The 20,385-nt window shown below is 36.2% G+C and overlaps 4 protein-coding genes and 3 long non-coding RNA genes across 13 annotated transcripts; 4 read left to right on the forward strand and 3 right to left on the reverse strand.

Moving 5' to 3' along the window:
• Nucleotides 1-394: 394 nt before the first annotated feature.
• LOC111459333 (protein EPIDERMAL PATTERNING FACTOR 1-like) lies at nucleotides 395-1,490 on the reverse strand. Its single transcript, XM_023102190.1, has 3 exons — nucleotides 1,264-1,490; nucleotides 1,053-1,108; nucleotides 395-812 (listed from the first exon to the last, which is right to left on the reverse strand). The coding sequence occupies exons 1-3, from the start codon at nucleotides 1,367-1,369 to the stop codon at nucleotides 618-620; spliced, it is 357 nt and encodes a 118-aa protein (XP_022957958.1). The 5' UTR covers nucleotides 1,370-1,490; the 3' UTR covers nucleotides 395-617.
• On the forward strand, nucleotides 656-1,233 carry LOC111459352. Its single transcript, XR_002713278.1, has 2 exons — nucleotides 656-776; nucleotides 864-1,233. It is a non-coding gene; the product is annotated as an uncharacterized LOC111459352 (long non-coding RNA).
• A 977-nt stretch (nucleotides 1,491-2,467) lies between the features above and the next one.
• LOC111459358 lies at nucleotides 2,468-3,291 on the forward strand. Its single transcript, XR_002713279.1, has 2 exons — nucleotides 2,468-2,926; nucleotides 3,032-3,291. It is a non-coding gene; the product is annotated as an uncharacterized LOC111459358 (long non-coding RNA).
• An 831-nt stretch (nucleotides 3,292-4,122) lies between these two features.
• LOC111459278 lies at nucleotides 4,123-9,661 on the forward strand. Of its 5 annotated transcripts, none has more exons than XM_023102110.1 (5): nucleotides 4,123-4,495; nucleotides 5,948-6,016; nucleotides 6,142-7,870; nucleotides 7,945-8,149; nucleotides 9,228-9,661. In XM_023102110.1, exons 2-5 carry the CDS (start codon nucleotides 5,966-5,968, stop codon nucleotides 9,382-9,384), a joined length of 2,142 nt encoding a protein of 713 aa, XP_022957878.1. In that variant the 5' UTR covers nucleotides 4,123-4,495; nucleotides 5,948-5,965; the 3' UTR covers nucleotides 9,385-9,661. The 5 variants fall into 5 exon arrangements, with proteins under 5 accessions (XP_022957878.1, XP_022957887.1, XP_022957870.1 ...); XM_023102119.1 differs by having other exon boundaries at nucleotides 5,952-6,016; XM_023102102.1 differs by having other exon boundaries at nucleotides 4,124-4,495; nucleotides 5,943-6,016.
• Nucleotides 9,662-10,533: 872 nt separating this feature from the next.
• LOC111459304 (calcium and calcium/calmodulin-dependent serine/threonine-protein kinase-like) lies at nucleotides 10,534-13,879 on the reverse strand. The gene is made up of 7 exons (XM_023102149.1): nucleotides 13,138-13,879; nucleotides 12,979-13,033; nucleotides 12,770-12,880; nucleotides 12,468-12,700; nucleotides 12,146-12,353; nucleotides 11,227-11,286; nucleotides 10,534-11,127 (listed from the first exon to the last, which is right to left on the reverse strand). The coding sequence occupies exons 1-7, from the start codon at nucleotides 13,848-13,850 to the stop codon at nucleotides 10,954-10,956; spliced, it is 1,554 nt and encodes a 517-aa protein (XP_022957917.1). The 5' UTR covers nucleotides 13,851-13,879; the 3' UTR covers nucleotides 10,534-10,953.
• Nucleotides 13,431-14,187, forward strand: LOC111459347. The gene is made up of 2 exons (XR_002713277.1): nucleotides 13,431-13,558; nucleotides 13,640-14,187. It is a non-coding gene; the product is annotated as an uncharacterized LOC111459347 (long non-coding RNA).
• A 1,275-nt stretch (nucleotides 14,188-15,462) lies between these two features.
• On the reverse strand, nucleotides 15,463-19,210 carry LOC111460973 (ETHYLENE INSENSITIVE 3-like 1 protein). 3 transcript variants are annotated; one of them, XM_023104393.1, is made up of 2 exons: nucleotides 19,027-19,210; nucleotides 15,463-17,762 (listed from the first exon to the last, which is right to left on the reverse strand). In XM_023104393.1, the coding sequence occupies exon 2, from the start codon at nucleotides 17,692-17,694 to the stop codon at nucleotides 15,859-15,861; it is 1,836 nt and encodes a 611-aa protein (XP_022960161.1). In that variant the 5' UTR covers nucleotides 17,695-17,762; nucleotides 19,027-19,210; the 3' UTR covers nucleotides 15,463-15,858. The 3 variants fall into 3 exon arrangements, with proteins under 3 accessions (XP_022960161.1, XP_022960147.1, XP_022960153.1); XM_023104379.1 differs by having other exon boundaries at nucleotides 15,463-17,847; XM_023104385.1 differs by lacking the exon at nucleotides 19,027-19,210 and adding an exon at nucleotides 18,278-18,942 and having other exon boundaries at nucleotides 15,463-17,847.
• Between the last annotated feature and the right edge of the window lie 1,175 nt (nucleotides 19,211-20,385).

The raw sequence follows: 20,385 nt of genomic DNA on the forward strand, positions 1-20,385 counted from the left end.
CAAAGTTGTATTTATCCCACTGACCTTTTTATTTGAAAGTCCTCTTCTGTAGACGGTCGTTTTCAAAGAACATGATCTGGATTCGTTGGTTTTTGACCGCATCTCCATGAACTCTTCCTTATTCCTTCCTTCAACCTGAAGAGTTGAACAAACTTTCTTCGGTTTAGGCGGAATGGATATGCTTTTTGGTGGTGCAGGTGAAAACATAGATGTAGATGCCTCTGACATTCCAAACTTTACAGGCTTATCCTCTTATTCTGGTTTGTTTTTCTAATTCGGTTCGACTTTACGTTCTTGACTAGAAAGCCTAGAGAGTTGCGGAACAGGATAAACTAGATTTCATTACAGTTAGACTTATATAAGAAAGGAAATGATATTGTGCTCGACTGAACAAAAAAAAGAACCAAGTTCTAACTTCCTATTTGAACTTCCTGTGCTTGAAAATTTGTTGCCTCAGCTATTTCTCCTACAGAATGATCTCGATACAATGAAATAAAGAGACTGTAGTCTCAGATTATAATACTTCCATAGTCGCCATATCAGTTCTTACTGCTGACTCAAACATTAATTGCTTTGTTCTTTGCTGCAAATTCCTCCAGATTGAGTTTTTGCTCAATTCAATTGGATGGAACATGATAATATTTCCCTTTACACATGCATCTGTAGACAGTTGGACATGACTCCGCAACAGAGCATTTGAAGCTCACCATCACCCTTTTGCACGGAAAACATGGTCCACATGCATGGGAGCAGTCTGGGAGGCTGGATCCTGTAGGGTATAACTCCATACCAAGTACTTCTTTAGCCTTTTCCTGCACAGGCACGCATGACAAAGAAACTGAATGATGATTTCTCTTTTGCAGTGAATTTCTTTAAATGGTCTCTTGTTAGCGTGTTGCTATGGTTCGTCTTGTTCGACGTGCTCTCGAGTAAGCATCTATTATTCATATTTTTCCTGTTCTTGTCCCAGTTAGGCTATCTTTTTCTGTAAATTTTCTAGCAAAATGTTTTGAACTAGGTGAAGAAATGTGGGCTGAGAAAACACACAATACCTCCTCTTGCCTTAAACTGCCATCTGTTCTGTGAGCATCTTCTGCATTGTAGCTCACTGAAACATCACACTTAAAAGCTTAAATGCCATATCTAAATCAGAGAAAGATATCGATGTAGTTATAGGGATACAAATGCGTTTTCTCAACAACTAGAATGACACAATAAATAGATAATGTAAACCACAATCACGTAGATGATGATTTATCTTACTGTGATCCCAGCGAGTTGTTACATCAAGACTTCTACCAATCATTAGTATGATGAAGAAAATTCCGAAAAGTAGAGACATGTGAGCTACAATAGAAAATTTCTTCATTGTTGTTCGATAATGCAAAAGCCAAAACAATATAAGAATGAAGTGGTAAATGCGAAAGAAGGAGAAAATAGACTGAAAGTTTGTTGTAAATGTTGGTGGCTGACTGATGATTTAGTATGTTATGATCATTTTTATAGTGTAGATGGAAGGAAGGTTAGTTTTTAATGTAGAAGAGGTACATCTGTTGCATTTCACATGATCCATGGCCATGTTTTGAAGGTTCACATGTTTTGGCAAGTAAGCTCAACATCTTCAGAAACTTTAAATGAACTGTGGCACTTGATCTTTTATATGTACGAAGGTACATTTTTTAGTCTTGTAGATCAAATTTTGGATTGTTGGATCTTGTAAAGCTATGAAGCCTAGACATTTTGAAATTTAAGAGCACCATCTCTTGTCATGAGATGACATGTGGGTTCATCTTTTCTCTTCATATGTTGCAATGGTAGTTGGATTCATTTATAATCAATGTGCTTTCCACACAGGTTGAGGAAGGTTCATATTCATTTTCGGTTTATTAATTAGTCGGTCACTTTCTAGCAACATATGATGGGGAAATCCTGGATCTATTTACTTTTATAGATCGTTTATATAATATTTGGTAGTACTTGTGAGTAATTTAAGATGCTTATTTGCCCACAATGGAAAAAGTGTTTCTGAGGCAAGCATTTAATTGTTTTTTTCTAAATAAAATATGCTAGGCCCCATTTGTTTGTTTGTTTTTTTTTTTTCTTTTTTTTTTGAATTAAATGATGTTGCTGAATTTTATATTTGGTGGGTTTATTTTTTGAGTTTAAACCGTGTGAACGTTATGATATGAACTTCTGATCTTTTGGTTTAAAGTGCACTATCTCAAGTAGCTGAGTTATGTTCATGTTAATTTGTAACGGTCCAAGCCCATCACTAGCAGATTGTTCTCTTTGGGTTTTCCCTTTCGGATTTCCCCTCAAGTTTTTCAAAATGTGTCTGCTAGGGAGAGGTTTCCACACCCTTATAAAGAATGTTTCGTTCTCCTCCCCAACCGACGTGGGATCTCACATAATTATTTGGTGCGTTTATGTTTTTAGAACAATATTCGTTTTTGAATTTTATAGTTTAGGAAGTAAAGCACATTGAATACATCTCTATTTCCCATTAATTCCTTTGTTTCGTATTCTTATTTATGGATATTTTTTCTTCTTAAAGTCGAAAGTTCTTAAACTTAAAAGAGGGTAAGAGGGTGAAGGCTATCTCGATCTTTAGTTCATCAACCAACTGCACACTTGTTTCTCGAGCACGTTCTATATTATCTATGATACTTAATAGTTAGTACATCTTGAGCTAGATTTGTGCCCAACCAAGGGATATTGGCCAAATTATTATTAGGGAATGTGTTGCTGGCTTTTATTTGCTAGACGACACAAGGAATTCACGTGCAGCAAGCAGGAGCAGAAAGGCAAAGGGCTATTGAAATTTAAGAAACCCTCTGCCCTAAACGTGATGCTGAAGAAGCCCTTTGCATTGAATTAACATCTGCTACATGTGTCAGTTTCAGATTCATCAATACTTCCTATAAAGGTTAGAAGAGCTGTCTTAGTTGAAGTTTTGGTTTAATTTCTTGCTTGTTTGTGGTTGGTAAGTTGCGTTACTTTCAATTTTCTCCTCTTGTTTCAGTGTATGTAGGTGCTCTTTGACCTAAATTCACGACGAATTTTTGGTACGGGTGAGAATTTGAACTTTAGTTACCTTTACGAGCAAGGTCATGTCTTTTTATACAGCTTATACCCATGTTTCTAGAGCTACTCGGTCCATTAGGACACAAATTTAATGCAATTTTTTCTATTGGCTCCTATGTTTCTAAGCTTGTAGCCTTATTGATGTAACCCACTAAATGCTTGTTCGGGATGAACATCTAATTCTCTGTAAGGTTTTTGAAATTAGAATCGAGCATTCGTTGAAAAATGTAAAAGAAGGTTCAAGTTCTTCAATAAAAAAAAACCCATCAAAAGGAATTTCAACACGAATGAGAAGAACTAACTCCAATACAAATGAATGAAATCAAGATAGATAAAAGCTCGATTAACAGATGCTTATTATAATAAATTCTTAAAGCTCGTTCTCAAATCTTCCAAACGCTTTAAAACTATTGTTCTTCTAGTGTAAAATGTTGAAAAAAATGAGCCACTCTTCCTCTATCTAGAAAAGGAAGATTATTGATATTGTGTCGATCAAGTTATCTTAATGATTGCGTAAATACCTTTGCAAGCTATGACTAGCTGAAACGTTAGGTTCAACCATATTCTCGGTTATAATTTATTTAAATGATCATTTTTTAACGTCTAAATACTCTCATCCTTATTATCGAGCAAATAGAATTTATGCATAACAAAATTCTCTCTCATTTCATAATTACTATGCACAAAATGTATGAATGAATCCGTTTTTAGTTTCGTTTGTGGAACCCTAGATGCTAACGAAGTATAAGATCGTGAACAAGCGCATTTTATTTTAAAAAGAGGGATTTAAACGTATAATTGTTCAAACGTTGCACTTAGATTCACTTTAAATACGACACTTAAAAATGGTATAAAAATAATATAAATTAGAGATTCGAACTTCTGATCTTAATAAAAAGAACATGTCAATTATCGTTAAGTTATACTCACTTTGACAACATACTTTTTTTCCATGCTCATGATTAGGGGACGGATTGAATACGAGAGTAGTAGCTGATTTAGTGATGCACCATTAAGTGATATTCTTGTTGGGTAATCAATGTTTATCCAATAAATTTTATGGAAGGCGACTTGAAGATGGAAATATTTCTCTTGAAGAACAAGAAGTAGGTGGAACGATACTGTAGCCATGAATTGTGAAACGTGTCGATCGTTATCTCGTTCTTCGGATTCTGACTTTTCCAGCCGAAACTTATCTTTTCTTAATTTCGAGATTAGGAGCTATCCGAAATCATACTGATTTTTCGGCTACGTCTGGGCTTGGGGATTACGGTCGGAGTCTTTGATCTTTGATCTTCCAATTTCAGCTCCTTTGATCTGTTGTTTCAGTTCTCAAAAGCTTGGCCGGATTACGCTCCGACTCCGGCAATTTCGGATTCAGCATGGTGTTTTCGAGTTCATTGGTTATAGAGTAAGTGAGCTGAATTTTGATTTACTTATTTTCCAACACTGTGGAAAGTTGAATGTGTAGCTGAGAAATCAAGAACAAATTAACTGCCCAATTCGATTATTTTCTTTTTGCATTACAATCACTCGATTTGAACTTCCTCTGCAGATGAACTTTCCGTTCCTGCTTTTGTTTGTCATTTTGATTACTAACTATGAACCTCTTTCCTTTTATTTGAGCTTCTTTTCTCAACTTCTGCCTCTTATCATTGTAATGTACAAGCATGTCAATGTACACTGGTTTGCCTTCTCTCGAAATTCAGCTTCTCTGAATAATAATCTCCTATTCATTGAACGTTACTGTCTGACATTCACATCAAGTTGAACTAGTGTTTGTTTTTTAATTTCAAGTTTTTTCAGCATAGCTTTACCTTTTGGGAATTTATAAATTTTCTCAATTGTTCAGTGAAATAGTAATAGTTTGATCAAAAAGTTGAATCACTCAGTGTGTCGAAATGTTACTCGAGTTTCTTTAATGGAGTGAAGCAATTCCATAAGGTGAAGTGAAATCATAATCCAAAGTATAAGAAATAATGGCCCAAGGGGCCACCAACTATTGCACGTGGATTGTCCAAAAAGAACAAGTGAGCTGGTTTGTGTTCCTGCATCTGGGGCATGGAAGCCAGGCTTCATAATGAGCATTTTCAGACACATTCAGATATGAATTTAGTAAAAATATTGGATGAACAGGGTAATTTTAATTGATTAGACCATGCAAGTATCTGGTGCTAAAGCATTATAAATATGAGTCGAAAGGAGTTTGTTGAGACATGTTTACTGCTTATTATCATAGTTGTATGTGATGCTATGCGGTTTGCAATGCTAGAAAATATGACAGTATATACTTTCTTTTGGTACAAGGATACTACTACATTTTAGAAATGGGCTTTGGAAATATACAGTGCATGACATATAATGTTTTTTAATGGAGGCAGACCTTGTAAGAACTCACATAGAAGACATGTTCAGATCCAAAGAGTTTTCATTTCTATTATTTTCTTGATTATGCTGATTTTCCCCTTTCATTTTGTACATTTTAATTGTTCATCCTTTCATCAGGGAAATGATTTTGTTCTTTGGTGTAGAATGCTAGCTATGCTTTTAGGATTTTATTGTTTTAATTTGAAAGTAAATGTCCGTGGAAATGATTGGGGTCATGGCAAGATCTAATATAATAAACTGGGAAATAAAATGGTCTGGTAAAATGTATAGCATTACATTGCTTGATATTCAACCTCAGACTGATTGAAAGCTTTCTCTGAACTTTTGGTCATCACTTACATTGGTAACACCATCGTATTTGTTTCACATTGTTTCAAGAATTCAGTGAATAAACCATACTCTTTAGCTCGTTCACACGATTTAATTTATCTTTTAGTTATTTATTTTATTCTTTGTGTTTGATTCAACAGATAAGTCAGGTTATGAACATCCAATGGAGGAGTCTGAGGAGCTTCTCACAGATATGAAATTCAAGGAAAAACGAGTGAGTGGGTCTGTTTGCACTGGCAGGCATGGCTTGTTCTGTTTATAAGGTTTTAAAGTTGATCGAATTTCCTCTTAATAAGAATTTAGTCACATTAAAGTTGAGTAACTGAACATCTTAAACAGGGTATGGCACCTCCACGAGCTTCTGATCCTGGTTGGGCTCATGGAATTATGGTCAATGGGGGTCGTCAGAAGATTAAATGTAAATACTGTAATAAAGTTATGCTTGGGGGTGGCATATCCAGACTAAAGCAACATCTTGCTGGGGAAAGAGGAAATGTAACTCCTTGTGAGGAAGTTCCAGAAGAAGTTAAGGTGCAGATTCGACAACTTTTAGGTTTTAAAGTTTTGGCAAAGCTGAAACGGCTGAATAAGGGTAGCAAAAATGCAGCATCCTGCTTCCCGAGTAGGGAAGAAATAGATGATGGGGTACACCGAGTTCAGAATACTCGACGACGCTCTTTCCAGAGAAAGGGGAAGGAGGTATTGGAAAGTGTTACTAAGAAAGCAAAAAGGAAAAAGAAACACCCTTTTCCAACATCTTTTGTCGCTCAATCTGTTAACCAGAACACCTCGACAATAGAAAGCATAGAACAAGCTGATAGGGCTGTTGCCAGATTTATATACCAAGCTGGTATACCTATTAGTGCAGTAAGCACACAACATTTCCAACAAATGGCTGATGCCATTGCTGCTGTAGGCCCTGGTTATAAGATGCCTACCTGTCATTCTTTGATGGGTAAATTGCTCGACAGAAGTGTCCAGGATGCTGGGGAGTATGTTGAAGAGTTGAGAAAGTCTTGGGAGGTTACAGGGTGCTCAGTCTTGGTTGATAGGTGGATGGATAGAACTGGTTCTGTAGTCATAAACTTTTTTGTCTATTGTCCTAGGGGTACCATGTTCCTTAAATCTGTTGATTTATCAGAAATATCAGAATCACCGGAAGGGCTTCTAAATTTATTTGACAGCATTGTTCAAGAAGTTGGACTGAAGAATATCGTCAATTTTGTAACAGATACTTCTCCCTTGTTTAAAGCTGCAGGTACACTCTTGGTCGAAAAATACAAGACATTTTTCTCAAGTGTTTGTGCTGCACATTGTGTGGAGTTAATCCTCGAGGAAATTGAGAAAATGGAAGAAGTAAAAGAGGTTGTTGGGAAAGCAAAGAGGATAGTTCAGTTCATATACAACGATGTCTGGGTCCTAAATCAGATAAAAAAGAGAAGTGGTGGAAGAGAGATTATTCAACTTGCATCTTCAAGATATTTCTCCATCTTCTTGACTCTGCAAAACATTTTTTCTTTGAAAAACCATATTTGTCAGATGTTTACCAGTGGTGCTTGGATGCAGTCGAATTTGTCGAAGTCCGGGGCTGGACTTGAGGTGGCAAAGATCACAGCTGATCCAATCTTCTGGTCAAAGTGTGATCATATTACAATGGGAACAAAACCCTTACTTTCTGTGCTGCAATTTCTTGAATCAGAGGAGAGGCCATCTGCCGGGTTTATATATGATGCATTTGAAAAAGCAAAGGACAATGTCATGCTCGCTTTCAACCAGAAGGAATCTGTCTACTTGCCATATTTGAAAGCCATTGACCATGTTTTGCTGAAGGAATTTCAGAGCTCTCTTCATTTGGCTGCATACTACCTAAATCCATCGATATTCTATAGTCCTACTACATTCGTACCCAGCAAAGTTATTCAAAAGGGTTTACTTGATTGCATTGAAGCCTTAGAGCCAGATATAACATCCCAGGTTATGATTACAAACAACATAAATTTCTATGAGGAAGCTGTTGGAGATTTTGGGCGGCCAGTGGCATTACATGGTCGAGATTCATTGGCCCCAGGTTACTTTCAACCTAAAATATTTTTCTGAAATCTTACATTACTAACTGTTAACTTCCGTTGTTATGTCTTTTAGCTACTTGGTGGTCATTGTATGGAACTGATTACCCGGATTTACAACGCTTGGCCGTTAGGATATTGAGTCAGAGCTGCACCATTATACAATGTCGTAAAAGCTTGAGTGTGTTCAAATATATCTATTCAAAGAAGAAGAACCGGCTTGAAAAGCAGAAGATGAATGACCTTGCATTTGCTCATTATAACTTGCAACTCCAGGAGAGGTAACTTGGATGTTCTTTCTTTTTTTCTAAATGTTGGTGAGAATATTTGTGGCAGTGAGTTTCCTTAAGTCAGATGTTCCACAAACAAACTGCCATTCATGAAACTTCGCAATTTCAAATTTTCTAAAGTATTTGGCAGATGGCTTACACTTTTTACTTTTATTGATTCGAATGTGGACTCAAAATTAAAATTCATTATTTTAACCTACCTCAGCATCCTTTTCTGGTCATTGCTGATCATACTCCAGAGTCCAAAGCTCGGACCCATTAAGTGACTTTATGTTGCTGACTAATCCAAAAAGTTATAAATTGTTGCTGAGAATTGTTCATATGCTACTTTTCTACTCAGTTAAAAGTTTCTACGCGTCGCCATGCATTATCATAACTGATTCACCACCATAGTTAACTTAGGATTGCCATTAGAAGTAAGTTAAGGATATTACAGGGGTCTATTAATAAATAATTAGAGAGTTAATTATGGTATTTGGATATAAATAGGGGGTACTCGGAAATGGGGAAGGAAGAATTGATTCAGTGAATTTGGTTAGGGCTCGAGTGAGAGTGCTCATGAAAGGGAGGTTCCAATTACCTCGAATATTTCGTTATCTTACAGTTCCATTATCTTTACATTTCTATACATTTAGGTTCTATCATTAGCCCAAAGTACTTTGTACACCAACTCATGATGGTTCTTCAATCTTTATTTGGCAAGGATTTTTAGTGTTGAAGGGAAACCATGCTAGCTTAGGAGTTAGGATTATTGTATTTTGTGTCAGTTTGATATGTCAATTGGGGAGCCTTTGTTTCTGATTTTCTTAAAATTGGGTTGCATGAACGACGAACATTACATCGTATCTTCATCATTTAAAAAATTGGTGATATGTATAGCATTGTAGACTAGGTGTTGAATCATTATTCTTTGGATTGTATTGCAAAATTACAACATTTGAACAAAAAAATTTATTGGAAAAGATAAATTTCAATTTCTCCATAAGAATAGGGGTAAGGATTTGTATACTATGAAAAAAAAAGCCAAGGAAAAATTATCTTTATATTCTTCCACTTGTGCCCCAAGCAGGAGACTGGAGACTTGTAAAACAAGGTGCTCAATAGATGCACTTGACCCTGTTTTTTTGGAAACCATTGGTGCGAACATGGAAGATTGGGTGGAGGATGTTGAGGCGTTGGAGGATGAGCCCCAGAGGTGGGTGGATATGAAGGCCACTAGTCAGTAGACCTTGATGGAACATAATTTGTCCAATATGGATAGTTGTATTGGCAGCACAGATGAGAGAGGTAGAGAAGACACTAGAGGTACAAATAGTAATGATTTGTAGTCTCCGTTTTGTTGTTCAAAAGCAGCTGATTACCTCGTCTATAAATAATTAGTTTATGAATGCTCTATTCTGTTGTATAATCTGCTAAATGTGCGCTGTATCTAATTTCCATTAGTTATGCAAAGTTGATGTTCATTTTATTGCATAGAGGAATTCAATGAGCAAAAGTTCCCCACCCCCCCTTTTCTTAATCATTATGTGGCGTCCAATCTTTTATCAATGCACGCTTTGATGACAATACCTAGCTATTAAAGATCAGATAGTTTACTGGCTAGTAGTATGGTAACAAAGGCCCCGGATTTACTATCGCGTTATCACTTGGGCACTTGAAGTAGGCATCTTTATTGGTCTTGTGCTAATATCCATTTAAGGACGTGCAGACAGATAACCTTGTAGGATAATTTAAGCATGGTGTCAAGGGCATTAGATTTAGCTTAATGGTTATCGAAATCCCTTGGACTACTAATTAAATTACCAATATCCTATGTTCTTGACTTCCAAATATTCTAAGGGAGGGACCTAATTTCAAGCTTGGTGAACCATGATAGCCTAAAGAGGCAGAGAGCATTAAGATCCTCTGGTTTCTTTACATCCACAAAGATCCCGCTCTATGTATTTGAGAAAATGAAGCGTTGCTCAACCATTTGCTCTTTCGTTGTCTGTTCGCTTTCAAGGGCTGAAATTTCATGTGCCAACCTTTCAGCTTAGTTTGGTGCCCTCCCAAGGATTTTGAAGATTGGCTTCCTAAGTTGCTATTAGGGTGATGCTTAAAGACTGAAAGGACCCTTTCTTACAACTATAGAAGGTCAAAATTTCTCGATTTAGATGTCTCATTTGGGGAGGTTGACTTAAAGAGTTCATGGTTTTCTACTTTGAAGTTTAAATGTCTAATGGGAGAAAATGAAGATTTGTAGCAGATCTTGGTGACCCAATGGAATAAGGTGTAAAAGTACATTGGGATGAACCTCTGTATTTATTTTATTGCTTTTACTTTGCCTGTCTTTCTTTATTATATAACTAGTTTTCAGGGAAGAATCTAAAGTGGGAAGAGTTCAAGAAGTCCAAATTAATGATATTATCCATCAATAAATAAAAGGAGCCGGTGCAGTTCAATTCAGGTGAGATATCAGGTCAGCAAGTGAAAGCAAATCTAAGCAAGTTATTATTATCCTTTAGGTATGTTCTATGAAAAATTAAATGGTCGAATGTGTTTCCTGCCTTATTGGGTTATTTTGATTTTTGCTGAACTAAGTTCTTGAGTAATAATTTGAAGTATACAATCTTCTGTAGTTCTTCTCTATATCAATAGAGTCACACTTAACTGAATTTCATTAAAAAAGTTGAACATAAAATACTTCCGCTGCCCCTTGTTACTGGTGATCTGTTTTTCACAATGGACACATAATTTTGAAATTATGTCTAGATCTGTTACTGAAATGTTGATGGTGTGCATGGCAAGCTAAAAATTTATTGGCGAAGAGAAGACAGGACAACATCTTGGAGGGAGCTGTCCCTCTGCATGGCCGCTTTGAACTCATCGAAGGTAACCTTTCCATCACTGTTGGCATCCATCAAATCAAATATTTCATCTAATTTTCCAGGTTCTGTGATGTCCACTGGAAGGCAATCGTCAGGTAAAGCCTGTTTAAAATTATGAAGGTCATCATGCTTAAAGAAACAAAAGAAAAAGCATAATACCAAGTAACATGAATGAAGCAAAAATCAAGGAAGGAGCATTACTCTCAACATTGATGCAACTTCTTCCTTTGTGATGCACCCGGACCGATCTGTATCGTACATCTATCAACCATAATAATCATTAAAGCTTTGTGATTGTAGTATGTTCGCAAAGTAATGGATTCGGTAACAATGTTTTCTATGTGCAGGACATTCTCAGCAACAAGGTTCGTGCTCATTGGCTACAAGTTGCAGTAACAATAAACAGTATTGGCTAATATGTGGATGAGCTGTTGAAATTGTGGAGGGATGGCTGTGCATTCAATGTTGGAGGGAGGCCAAAAAGTTTTGAGGTTTAATGATGATTTGAATGGAACTGGCGTCCTGTGAGTCTTATGACAAATCCTTAAATAGTCTTCTATCCTTATGATATAGTAAGGTCTGATTTCGTGCTCTATGCTGCATAGTGATGACTCTTAGTTTTGGGAAGACACCCTTTCCTGATTCTTCATTCTTCACTCTTGTATGTTTGGTGTGAAAATTAGTTTATCCGAAGAATTCAAGAAAGAGGAGTCTTTGTGTGTGAGATCTCACATCGATTGAAGAGGGGAACGAAACATTCTTTATAAGGGTGTGCAAACCTCTCCCTAGTAAAAGCGTTTTAAAAACTTTGAGGGAAAGCTCGAAAGGAAAAGTTCAAAGAGGACAATATCTGATAAGAGTGAGCTTGAGCTGTTACATTGTGGGAGAGTAGGAGAGGCATCAGAAAAAGGGATTTTGCAACTTTTAGCCTCGAGATGGAGTTGTAGCCCTTTCTCTAGTCACTGATGCAACTGTCTAAAATAATTCTAAAGGATCATGAATTTGCCTCTCTGGAACTTAGATTTCTTTTAAAGGTGGTTCTAAGTAGCATTCGAAGGATTAAATTCTCTATGAATGTTGTGTATGTGGGTGTTGTGTATTTTTGTAATTGAATACGCACCTGAAAACATAGGCGAAGAGCATCATCGCCTTGTGAGTTACGAAGGCTCGAAAATCCACAAAGTAACTCGCGCATGTCAATTGTTCCATCCCGGTTATTGTCAAAGAGGTCGAAAATTCGAGGTGCAAGAGGGATAAGTGAAGACATATTCATTGCTTTCAGCACCTCTTCAAATTCAGGAAGAGTAGCATTGTCCCCTTTTGCACATCTGCTTATTGCAAGGTATGCAAATTAATCATTTCTCATTAATTTTGTCTACTAAGGTTACTAGATTAGTATGCCATTAGATGATTGTAAGCCATTGCATTTATAGCAAACTTACTTTGTCTTGAAATGGAGTCTGAAACTTTCAACTTCCTCAGGTGTGAGATCATAAGACCCCAACAAAGATCTTAGCTTTTTTGTCCTCAATAAAATCGTGCTGCTCCATACGCTAGCTATCGCTGCAGCTCGAAGCTTGCGTCGGGCATTGAAACTCTTAAGTCGTGATACAATCTCAGCATCCATTTGATCTTGCTTGGCTGAATTACCCATGACCCATGGATGCTCTAGAAGCTGTGTCATGAAATTTGTTAGGCTCACAAGCAATCCAGCAAATTACACTAAGGCCAAGCCCCCTCGTACCTCTTGGGCACTCGGTCTCCTCTGAGGATCAACTGTCAACAGACTCGAAATCAGTTGCCTAGCCGAAGAAGAAATCGTCTTCCAAGTTTTCTCATGGAAACTGAACTCTCCCTGCATTCAACCAAAGATTCACAAAAGGAGCACATTTTCTTGCAAACAATCTAACATACAAGTTTATAGATTTGACAACATAATTGAAGATCACTTACAGCCATGATCAGTTCATGTTTTTCTCGATTGGACCGAGCGATAAAAGGCGGGTACCTATGTAAAGAAATTTATTTGAGTTCACTTCATTTTGCATAGGAGCTGCAGAATAATGAACTTTGACCTTTTTTTTCTTGCAGAAAGGAGATTCCATTACATACCCTGAGAGAAGGATGTACAAAATCACTCCCAGAGACCACATATCACTTTTGGAGGTTATTGTTCCTTGGGAAAGTGCTTCTGGTGAGACATAATCTATGGAACCAAACAATCCAACAACTGGGTCAGTGAAATCCTCCACAGAACTCAATCCAAAGTCCATGATTTTCAAGGAAGAGTCCTGGCTTTCGTCGAGGAAGAGACAGTTTTCGGGTTTCAAGTCACGGTGAATGATATTGACTTCATGAAGAGCCTTCAAACCACTAGCAATCTGTCTCACAACTGCAGCAGCTTTAGCTTCAGTGTGTCTCGTCTGAGCCACGATCCTATCGAAAAGCTCGCCTCCAGAACAAAGCTCCAACACGAGGTGAACCCCGTTCGAATCTTCATACACGTCGTAAAGATCAATCACATTTTCATGAGGTGAGACATTCTCAACTATCTTTCTCATTACCAAAATCTCATTTGTCAATAGAGCATCAGAAATCATAGACTTTCTTGTAGGAACCATGGAAGTCACACTCTTGAGAGCATTTCGATTTGGTGGACATCCCATGAAAGCTGATGGTCCAATTCTTCTTAGTGTTTTAATAGCTACTTCCTTTTTCTCTCTTCTGGACTTACTGATACCTTTCCTGACTACTGAGAATCCTCCTCTCCCTATAACGTCCGATATCTCATACTCGTCGGAGAGTTTTCGAGCTTGCTGTATCATTTTCGCTCGAAAATTTGATGAAGAAACCACCCAGGAGGGTGAAGAGAAGGAATCTGGGAATATTTGGTGGAAGAAAATTGATAAGGAAGAGGACAAGAGGTAGTTGAATGATGAGAGAAAAGGAAGAGGATTGGAATGAGGGACTTACATCATGAGAGTTGTGGATTAGTTATTAAAATTTGGATTGAAAAATGAGGCATTTTAGGGAATAAAGAAAGGAGAATAGGAGTTGGGGAAGAAAGACAAAACAAAGTCAATGTTTAACACTTCCCTCTGTTCGTAATTTATTCATTATTAGATGCGAAGATTTGAAGATCGAAGTTGAGATTGTTTCATATGAACTTATTTCGAAAGAGATGTGAATTGAGATTTAATTCTCGGGTGAAAATACATGTTCAAGACTAGTTATAAAGTGGTTAAAATCACTTTTGATATACTTAAAATTACTTTCAAACATGTTTTTAATCATTTAAATCGACTCAAGGTTCGATTTTATGGTTTTAAACGGGATTTTCATCCTATAAAAATTACTTCCAAACAAATAGTAATTGTCTTTTGATGCATTTATTTCTTCTTAAAAAAATTTATACCATTTATGAATTTACAATTAAACCCTTGTGGATTATTTATTTTTGGTTGGCAACTTAAATTTCATTATATACCAATATTGAAAAGGGCAAAGTTTGTGAATCTAGTGTTTTCATTTTTAAAAATTTTTTTTTTTTTAAGTTTTCGACAATTTTATATTATATATCTTCATAATAACAGCACTATAATTGAATAGATTCAAAGAATATTCATTAAATTGAAATCGAACCCACCTTATTAGAAACATTAATTTTCTTTATTCAAATAATTTTTTAACATAAGTTTTGTGATTTTTAATACTTTTTTTATATTATTTAAATTTGTAGTAAAAGTGTGATGCCCAAATTGTATAATCCTTAACCCAATTTTTTTTAGTGTTTTTTAGTGTTTGATCGTCAGTCAATCGGTTCAAAAAGATCATAGTGGTTTGATCTTAAAATGACCAATGGAGTTGTTCTTGGACTAGTAAAAAAAAAAAGTAGCAATATTACTGAAAGATCAAATTTCAAACATCTCGATATAATCTATATATATAATTCTTTTATACATTTTTAAATTTATTAATGGGTAAAATATATGTATATGAAAGATCCAGGATAATTAGATTCTTCAGTAGATACATATATTAGATTATATATTAGATTTTTAGTAGATATATATATTCTTCAGTAGATACATATATTAAATTATTTATGCATCACCCTAATGATAATGGTATAAAAACCATTTTGAAACAGAACTCATATAGCCGTGCATATATTAATGGATAAAATAACCCAAATCTGAAAAATATATATATATATATATATATACTGACCGAAAAAAGGTCATTAAAAATATAAAATAAATAAAAAGATGAAAAAGGTCAAAAGTAAAAAGATGAACAAATAAAATAAAAGTAACCAACCATTTAAAATTATAATCTTATAGAATAGAGGCTGACATATCTCAATCTCCCTTTCATTAAATAACTGAAAAAGGAATTTGATGGATATAATGACATATTGCAGCTCAGAAAAAAAACAAAATAATAATCCATCAACTAGTTTAAGAAAGTATCCAAAATTATAAACATTATAAAAGCAACAGCTACTTTCATTCACGACTAAAAGTTCCCAGAAATACAGTATCAATTGAGAGCTTAAGATTCCTGAATTAGTGAACTTTTTTTTAACTTTACTACTACACTCAGTAGCATTATATCCTACATTATATGTAAAAAAGCCTTAAAAAGATTGTAGTTGTAGAACATCTAAGTACGTTCTCACACAGACGCGTATATATATGTATGTATGTATATATATATATATATATTAAACAACTAGCATATAGATGGGAAGAAAATGCACCTTCTTAATGGCATGAAGATGGCTGGCCTTTGGGCTTACTTCCGATCATCCGAGCTTGAAGTAATTTCGACTCAAAGGTACCACAATTGTGTATCTTGCTTTGGCAACGGTGGGTCTACTGGGTAATCGATTGATGCCAAGTTAAAGGGAGAACCAAATCTGAAGTCGGGAATGTTATCGTTAGGATACATGCCGAAAGGAGAATCGAACGTCTTGTATTCGTCAAATGGGACTTTTGTGGAAGAGAAATCAGGGAGCTGCATTGGCATGCTACTTCCCCCCACCATTGCTCCTTGGCAATACAAGTTATCATCAACTTGGAGTTGGAATTTTGGCAGCTGTTGGTTGTGATCGGCTCTTGCTTCGACGTTCCCGGAATTCAAAATCTTGTCCTGTTGATGGTTAGAATCGTAGAAACTTAGAAGGTCAGTGATCATTTTCTGGTCGTCGTCTGGAAGTCCAAGGCCTGATACTCTGAGGGGTGGAGTTGGGTTCATAGGCCGGCTAGGAGGCTTGGAATGGTTAAAGGAGGGAAGAACTGGAGATGATTTATCATCGTTAGTTAGAAAGTTTGGGATGCCAAATATTGGGGAAGAATCACTCCTAAATGGGCAGTTCAACTGGTGGTTGTTTCTCGAAGACCTGTCGAGAAACCCGAGGCGCGAGCTGTTATATGGGCATTGAGAATATTCACAAGTATATATCTTCTGAGGCATCATTGTACTTGACTCATCAGTAATCAGAGTCCTCTTTTGAATAAAGTTTGAACTGTTCTCCATGAGTTCTTCCTTTATCTGAGGTCCCAATGGTGGCATCATTGGCCTCTCTCTAGGTCCAGGAGCCCCCATATTAAAGAAATTGAGATCATGAGGCTTCCTTTCCTCTGTTTCGATATTTGGTTCGTCTTCCACTACTTCAACATCGTAATCGCTACTGTCACTGATTAAAAGAGATCCGCTCCCACAGATCGACACAGGTGGGCATCTATCAGGATACAATTTCCTGGCCAAGGCTTCTTCCTGGTTTACAATGGCCAGCCATGTAGCACTCTCTTTTGCAGTCATCTTGTCTTGCAAACATTTAGACTGACGAACAAGCTTGCGAATCTTGGCAATGTCGGGCGACATGTGCTTAATCACAGCAGTGAGAACGCTAACTTTCCAAACCTTCTTCAGATCATGGGGCTTCTTATAAGGGGGAGGCCCCTGGTCCTTGGGTAATCCCAATTCAGGCCACCATTCCTCGTTTCCAGTAGGCCACCACGGTGGGGAAACTCCCTTCTCTAATGGAAAACGACGCTGGGGTGGATCACAGTGCTGCATCAGAGCAGACAAAAGTGATCCAAGGGTTGTATCTTGGAGCTCTTGTAAAGTGTGGGGGGTGGATGTCACTGTATTGCAGTCATCATTGATCCCAGGAATTGCATGATCAGCCTGATATTTGGTAATGGCTGCTGGGCCATTTCTATCGAATCTGACTCGTTCTTTCCACCAGGCACGAAGATTATCAGAAGCTCCACTCACTGGCTTTCCTTTCTCAGGAATGATCCCATAAACGAAACCTTGAGCTTTACAAACCTCCATCATTTTCAACATATATTTCAGGATACCGTCTTGAGCCCGAGACATCTTCTTCCTTCGGGCTTGCTCCTGGGATTGACGCTGCTTTGAATTATCATCCCCTTCCTTCTCTTTGCTTTGTTCTTTGAGTCGCCTCAAAAGCATCCGATCACGCCACATCCTTCTCTCAAGTTCGTCAACATCCAGCTCTTCATCGCTATAATCTTCCTCCAAAGTAGCCTCTCCTTCATGCTCCCGACCCGTCTCTTGTTCCCCAGAAGGAGCCGAAAAATATTCAAGATTTTGGCAAAAGCCAATATCTTCAAAGATTCCCATGGTGTTCATCATTGGAATAACCTCACTATCGTTGGCTTGAAACCAATTGGTGGTGGATGGATTGATCTCTTATCTAAGCACTGTTCAAACAAAACAGGGATTTTACGGTCCACAGAATTTAAAGTTCAGGCGAAACATTCCAGAAAATCGTTCATTCATGATATCCTGTCGAAAAATTAACAACCCAATACTTCGTTAGAAACTTAAATGCTACCTCAAGAAGCACGATTACTTTGAATTGGTTATGGCTGCAATATAAAACTTAAAAAAATAACAATAATAAAGTCAAACTCATCAGATTAAATAAATAAAAGAAACGAAGCGTAGAAGAAACATATAGCTATATGCACAAGCGAATTAATCCGATTAATTAAATATTTTTCAGTGTGGAAAACAAACATTCATACTAGCAGACTTGAAGAAAGGATAAATAAAAACATATTAAAGAAGAGAAAGAGAATCAGAAGATAATATAAAATAGATCCAAGATTTAATTATCGTGAGATGTATTTTCAACGTCAAAAAAGGAGAAATCAACATAGAGTGTCGGATTGCAAGAAATTCAAGCGCTCATAGTTTCGCTTCCAATCCATACCCTTAACACTAAGATTCTAAACTCTGCGTGTAAGAAACGCCACGTTTGATTCATTCGAGTATAATCTTCCCCCAAGAATTTCCAGCAAATTTCTCCATCTCTAAAGCAAAACTAAACTATCCTTTATGACCAGAAACAGAAATAGACTTGAGAGTCTACATGAATTTATGTTCACGCCGACTGTAACTCTTCGCTTTAAATGAAAAAAGATGACCTGCTGCTTTTAGATCGAGAAACTCGGAGTCAATCAAAATCTTATCCCATCCCCGAAAAATGAGAAAGAAATGAGGACAATCAAGCAGTAACGTAAGGATCAAAGGCGTTGAAGAAGAGGACAAGTGGCAGAACTTGCAAAGAAAGTCAGCAGTTCATATCAAACAAAACGCCTATAGTTCGTCAAAACAACATGCCGAAAAAACGCATATCTCAGTCGATAACAAACAATTCAGAAAGTAAAAAATAACCAAAAACATCCAACCGCAAACTCCGGACTCAATAACCACAGCAACGGATCAACACAATCAAAACTAAAACTCAGCAGATGAACAAAAAATCATGAACAGATAGCGCCACAACCACTACCACGTTCATATCAGATTGAAAAGAGATATCACTCCGCAATTTCAAGCTCCTTGAATCAAGTTTACATATCAAAACAGCAGTAAAACCAAAAACAACAAAATTAACCAGCAAAAAAGCCGAAATAGTACAAGAATTACGCTCTATCATTTCCTGAAATTGAATATTACCTTCCGAAATCCATTGAAAATCCTCTTCCTCACCGCTCAAACTTTTCAAACACAGCACAAAGAGAGAGAGAGAGAGAGACGAAGTGACGGTGCTGAGGCTTTTGTTGTTATCCACTTCTCTGAAACTAGAGAGATAAAAGATGAGAGAGATAAAAGATGAGAGAGAAACTGGTGGGTCCTCAAATGCAAAAGACAAACAGTAAAATCTTAGGGAAGGAGGAGACTTAACACGATCTCCAGTATTTAACCGTGGTTGGGTTAATTCTTCTAACCGCGGTTAAACCCCATGGAGGCTGCTATTGGAATTTTGCCTGTCGAGTTATTTTCCTCTGTTTTGCTCTCATCTTAACATCCCATGGTCGACATGTCGTTTTATCGTTTATCTCACTTTTTCTTTTTAATTTTTTTTTATTTTACAATGAATTCTATAAATTATTTTTCAATTTCACGATGAAAAATTATGTCAAATTACATTTTAACGTCAAACTAGAGACACCATCTGTTTACGAGGATTCTACAATTAAGTTGGTATGTTTCTTAGGACTGCTCGAGAGTTGGATTAAGTATGATCAGGTTGTGAATTTTTTGGACCAATCCGAAATTTCGAGCTAGTTGGGTTGACAACCCGAATGACCCAAATAATGCTCATAACTCAACCCTTCCAAACCTGTTATAAAAACTTTCCGCTCGTAAAACTATCATGAATTAATTAAATAAATAATTGAAATTAATTAAAGATTTAAAATTATAAATACTAAAATTTAAGGGATTAAAATTTATAAATGTATAGTAGTTTTAAATTATTAATAGAAGGCACCCAATCATTAATTGGTTTTAATTAATTTCCTTCGTTAAATAAATAAATTATATTGGCTTAGTTGGAAAATAATAATGTAATTCAACTTATTTTAAACATAGTGGATTCTATTCGAAAAAAGAAAAAAAATATATATTTTTTTTTTTTGCATGAAATTTTACTATAAATGTTTCCATTTATTTGGGAAAGTCTTTTTTATTATTATTATTATTATTATTTGTAAATACGAACGAGCGTTTTTGTTAATGGCCTGTAATGAATTGTCGTATATTTTATTTGTTTAATTCAACTATCTGGGAACGACGATTCCAAATGTTAATATTTTAATTAATTAAATTATAATAAATAATGAAAAATGTGATGTCACTAAAAGATTGAAGAATCATTTTTTTATTTTATTTCTAAAGGAAAAAACTTGATAATAAATAATAAATAAATAAATAGGTTCGTTGTGAGAGCCATGTGAGGTTTTAATAGAGATGTCTATGTGTATTCTACCACTTATTTTATTTTTCATCATCGTTAAATTCTCTATTTATTTT

This window comes from Cucurbita moschata, unplaced genomic scaffold, assembly GCF_002738365.1.
Source record: "Cucurbita moschata cultivar Rifu unplaced genomic scaffold, Cmos_1.0 Cmo_Scf00002, whole genome shotgun sequence".
In the NCBI taxonomy this organism is placed as follows: domain Eukaryota; kingdom Viridiplantae; phylum Streptophyta; class Magnoliopsida; order Cucurbitales; family Cucurbitaceae; genus Cucurbita; species Cucurbita moschata.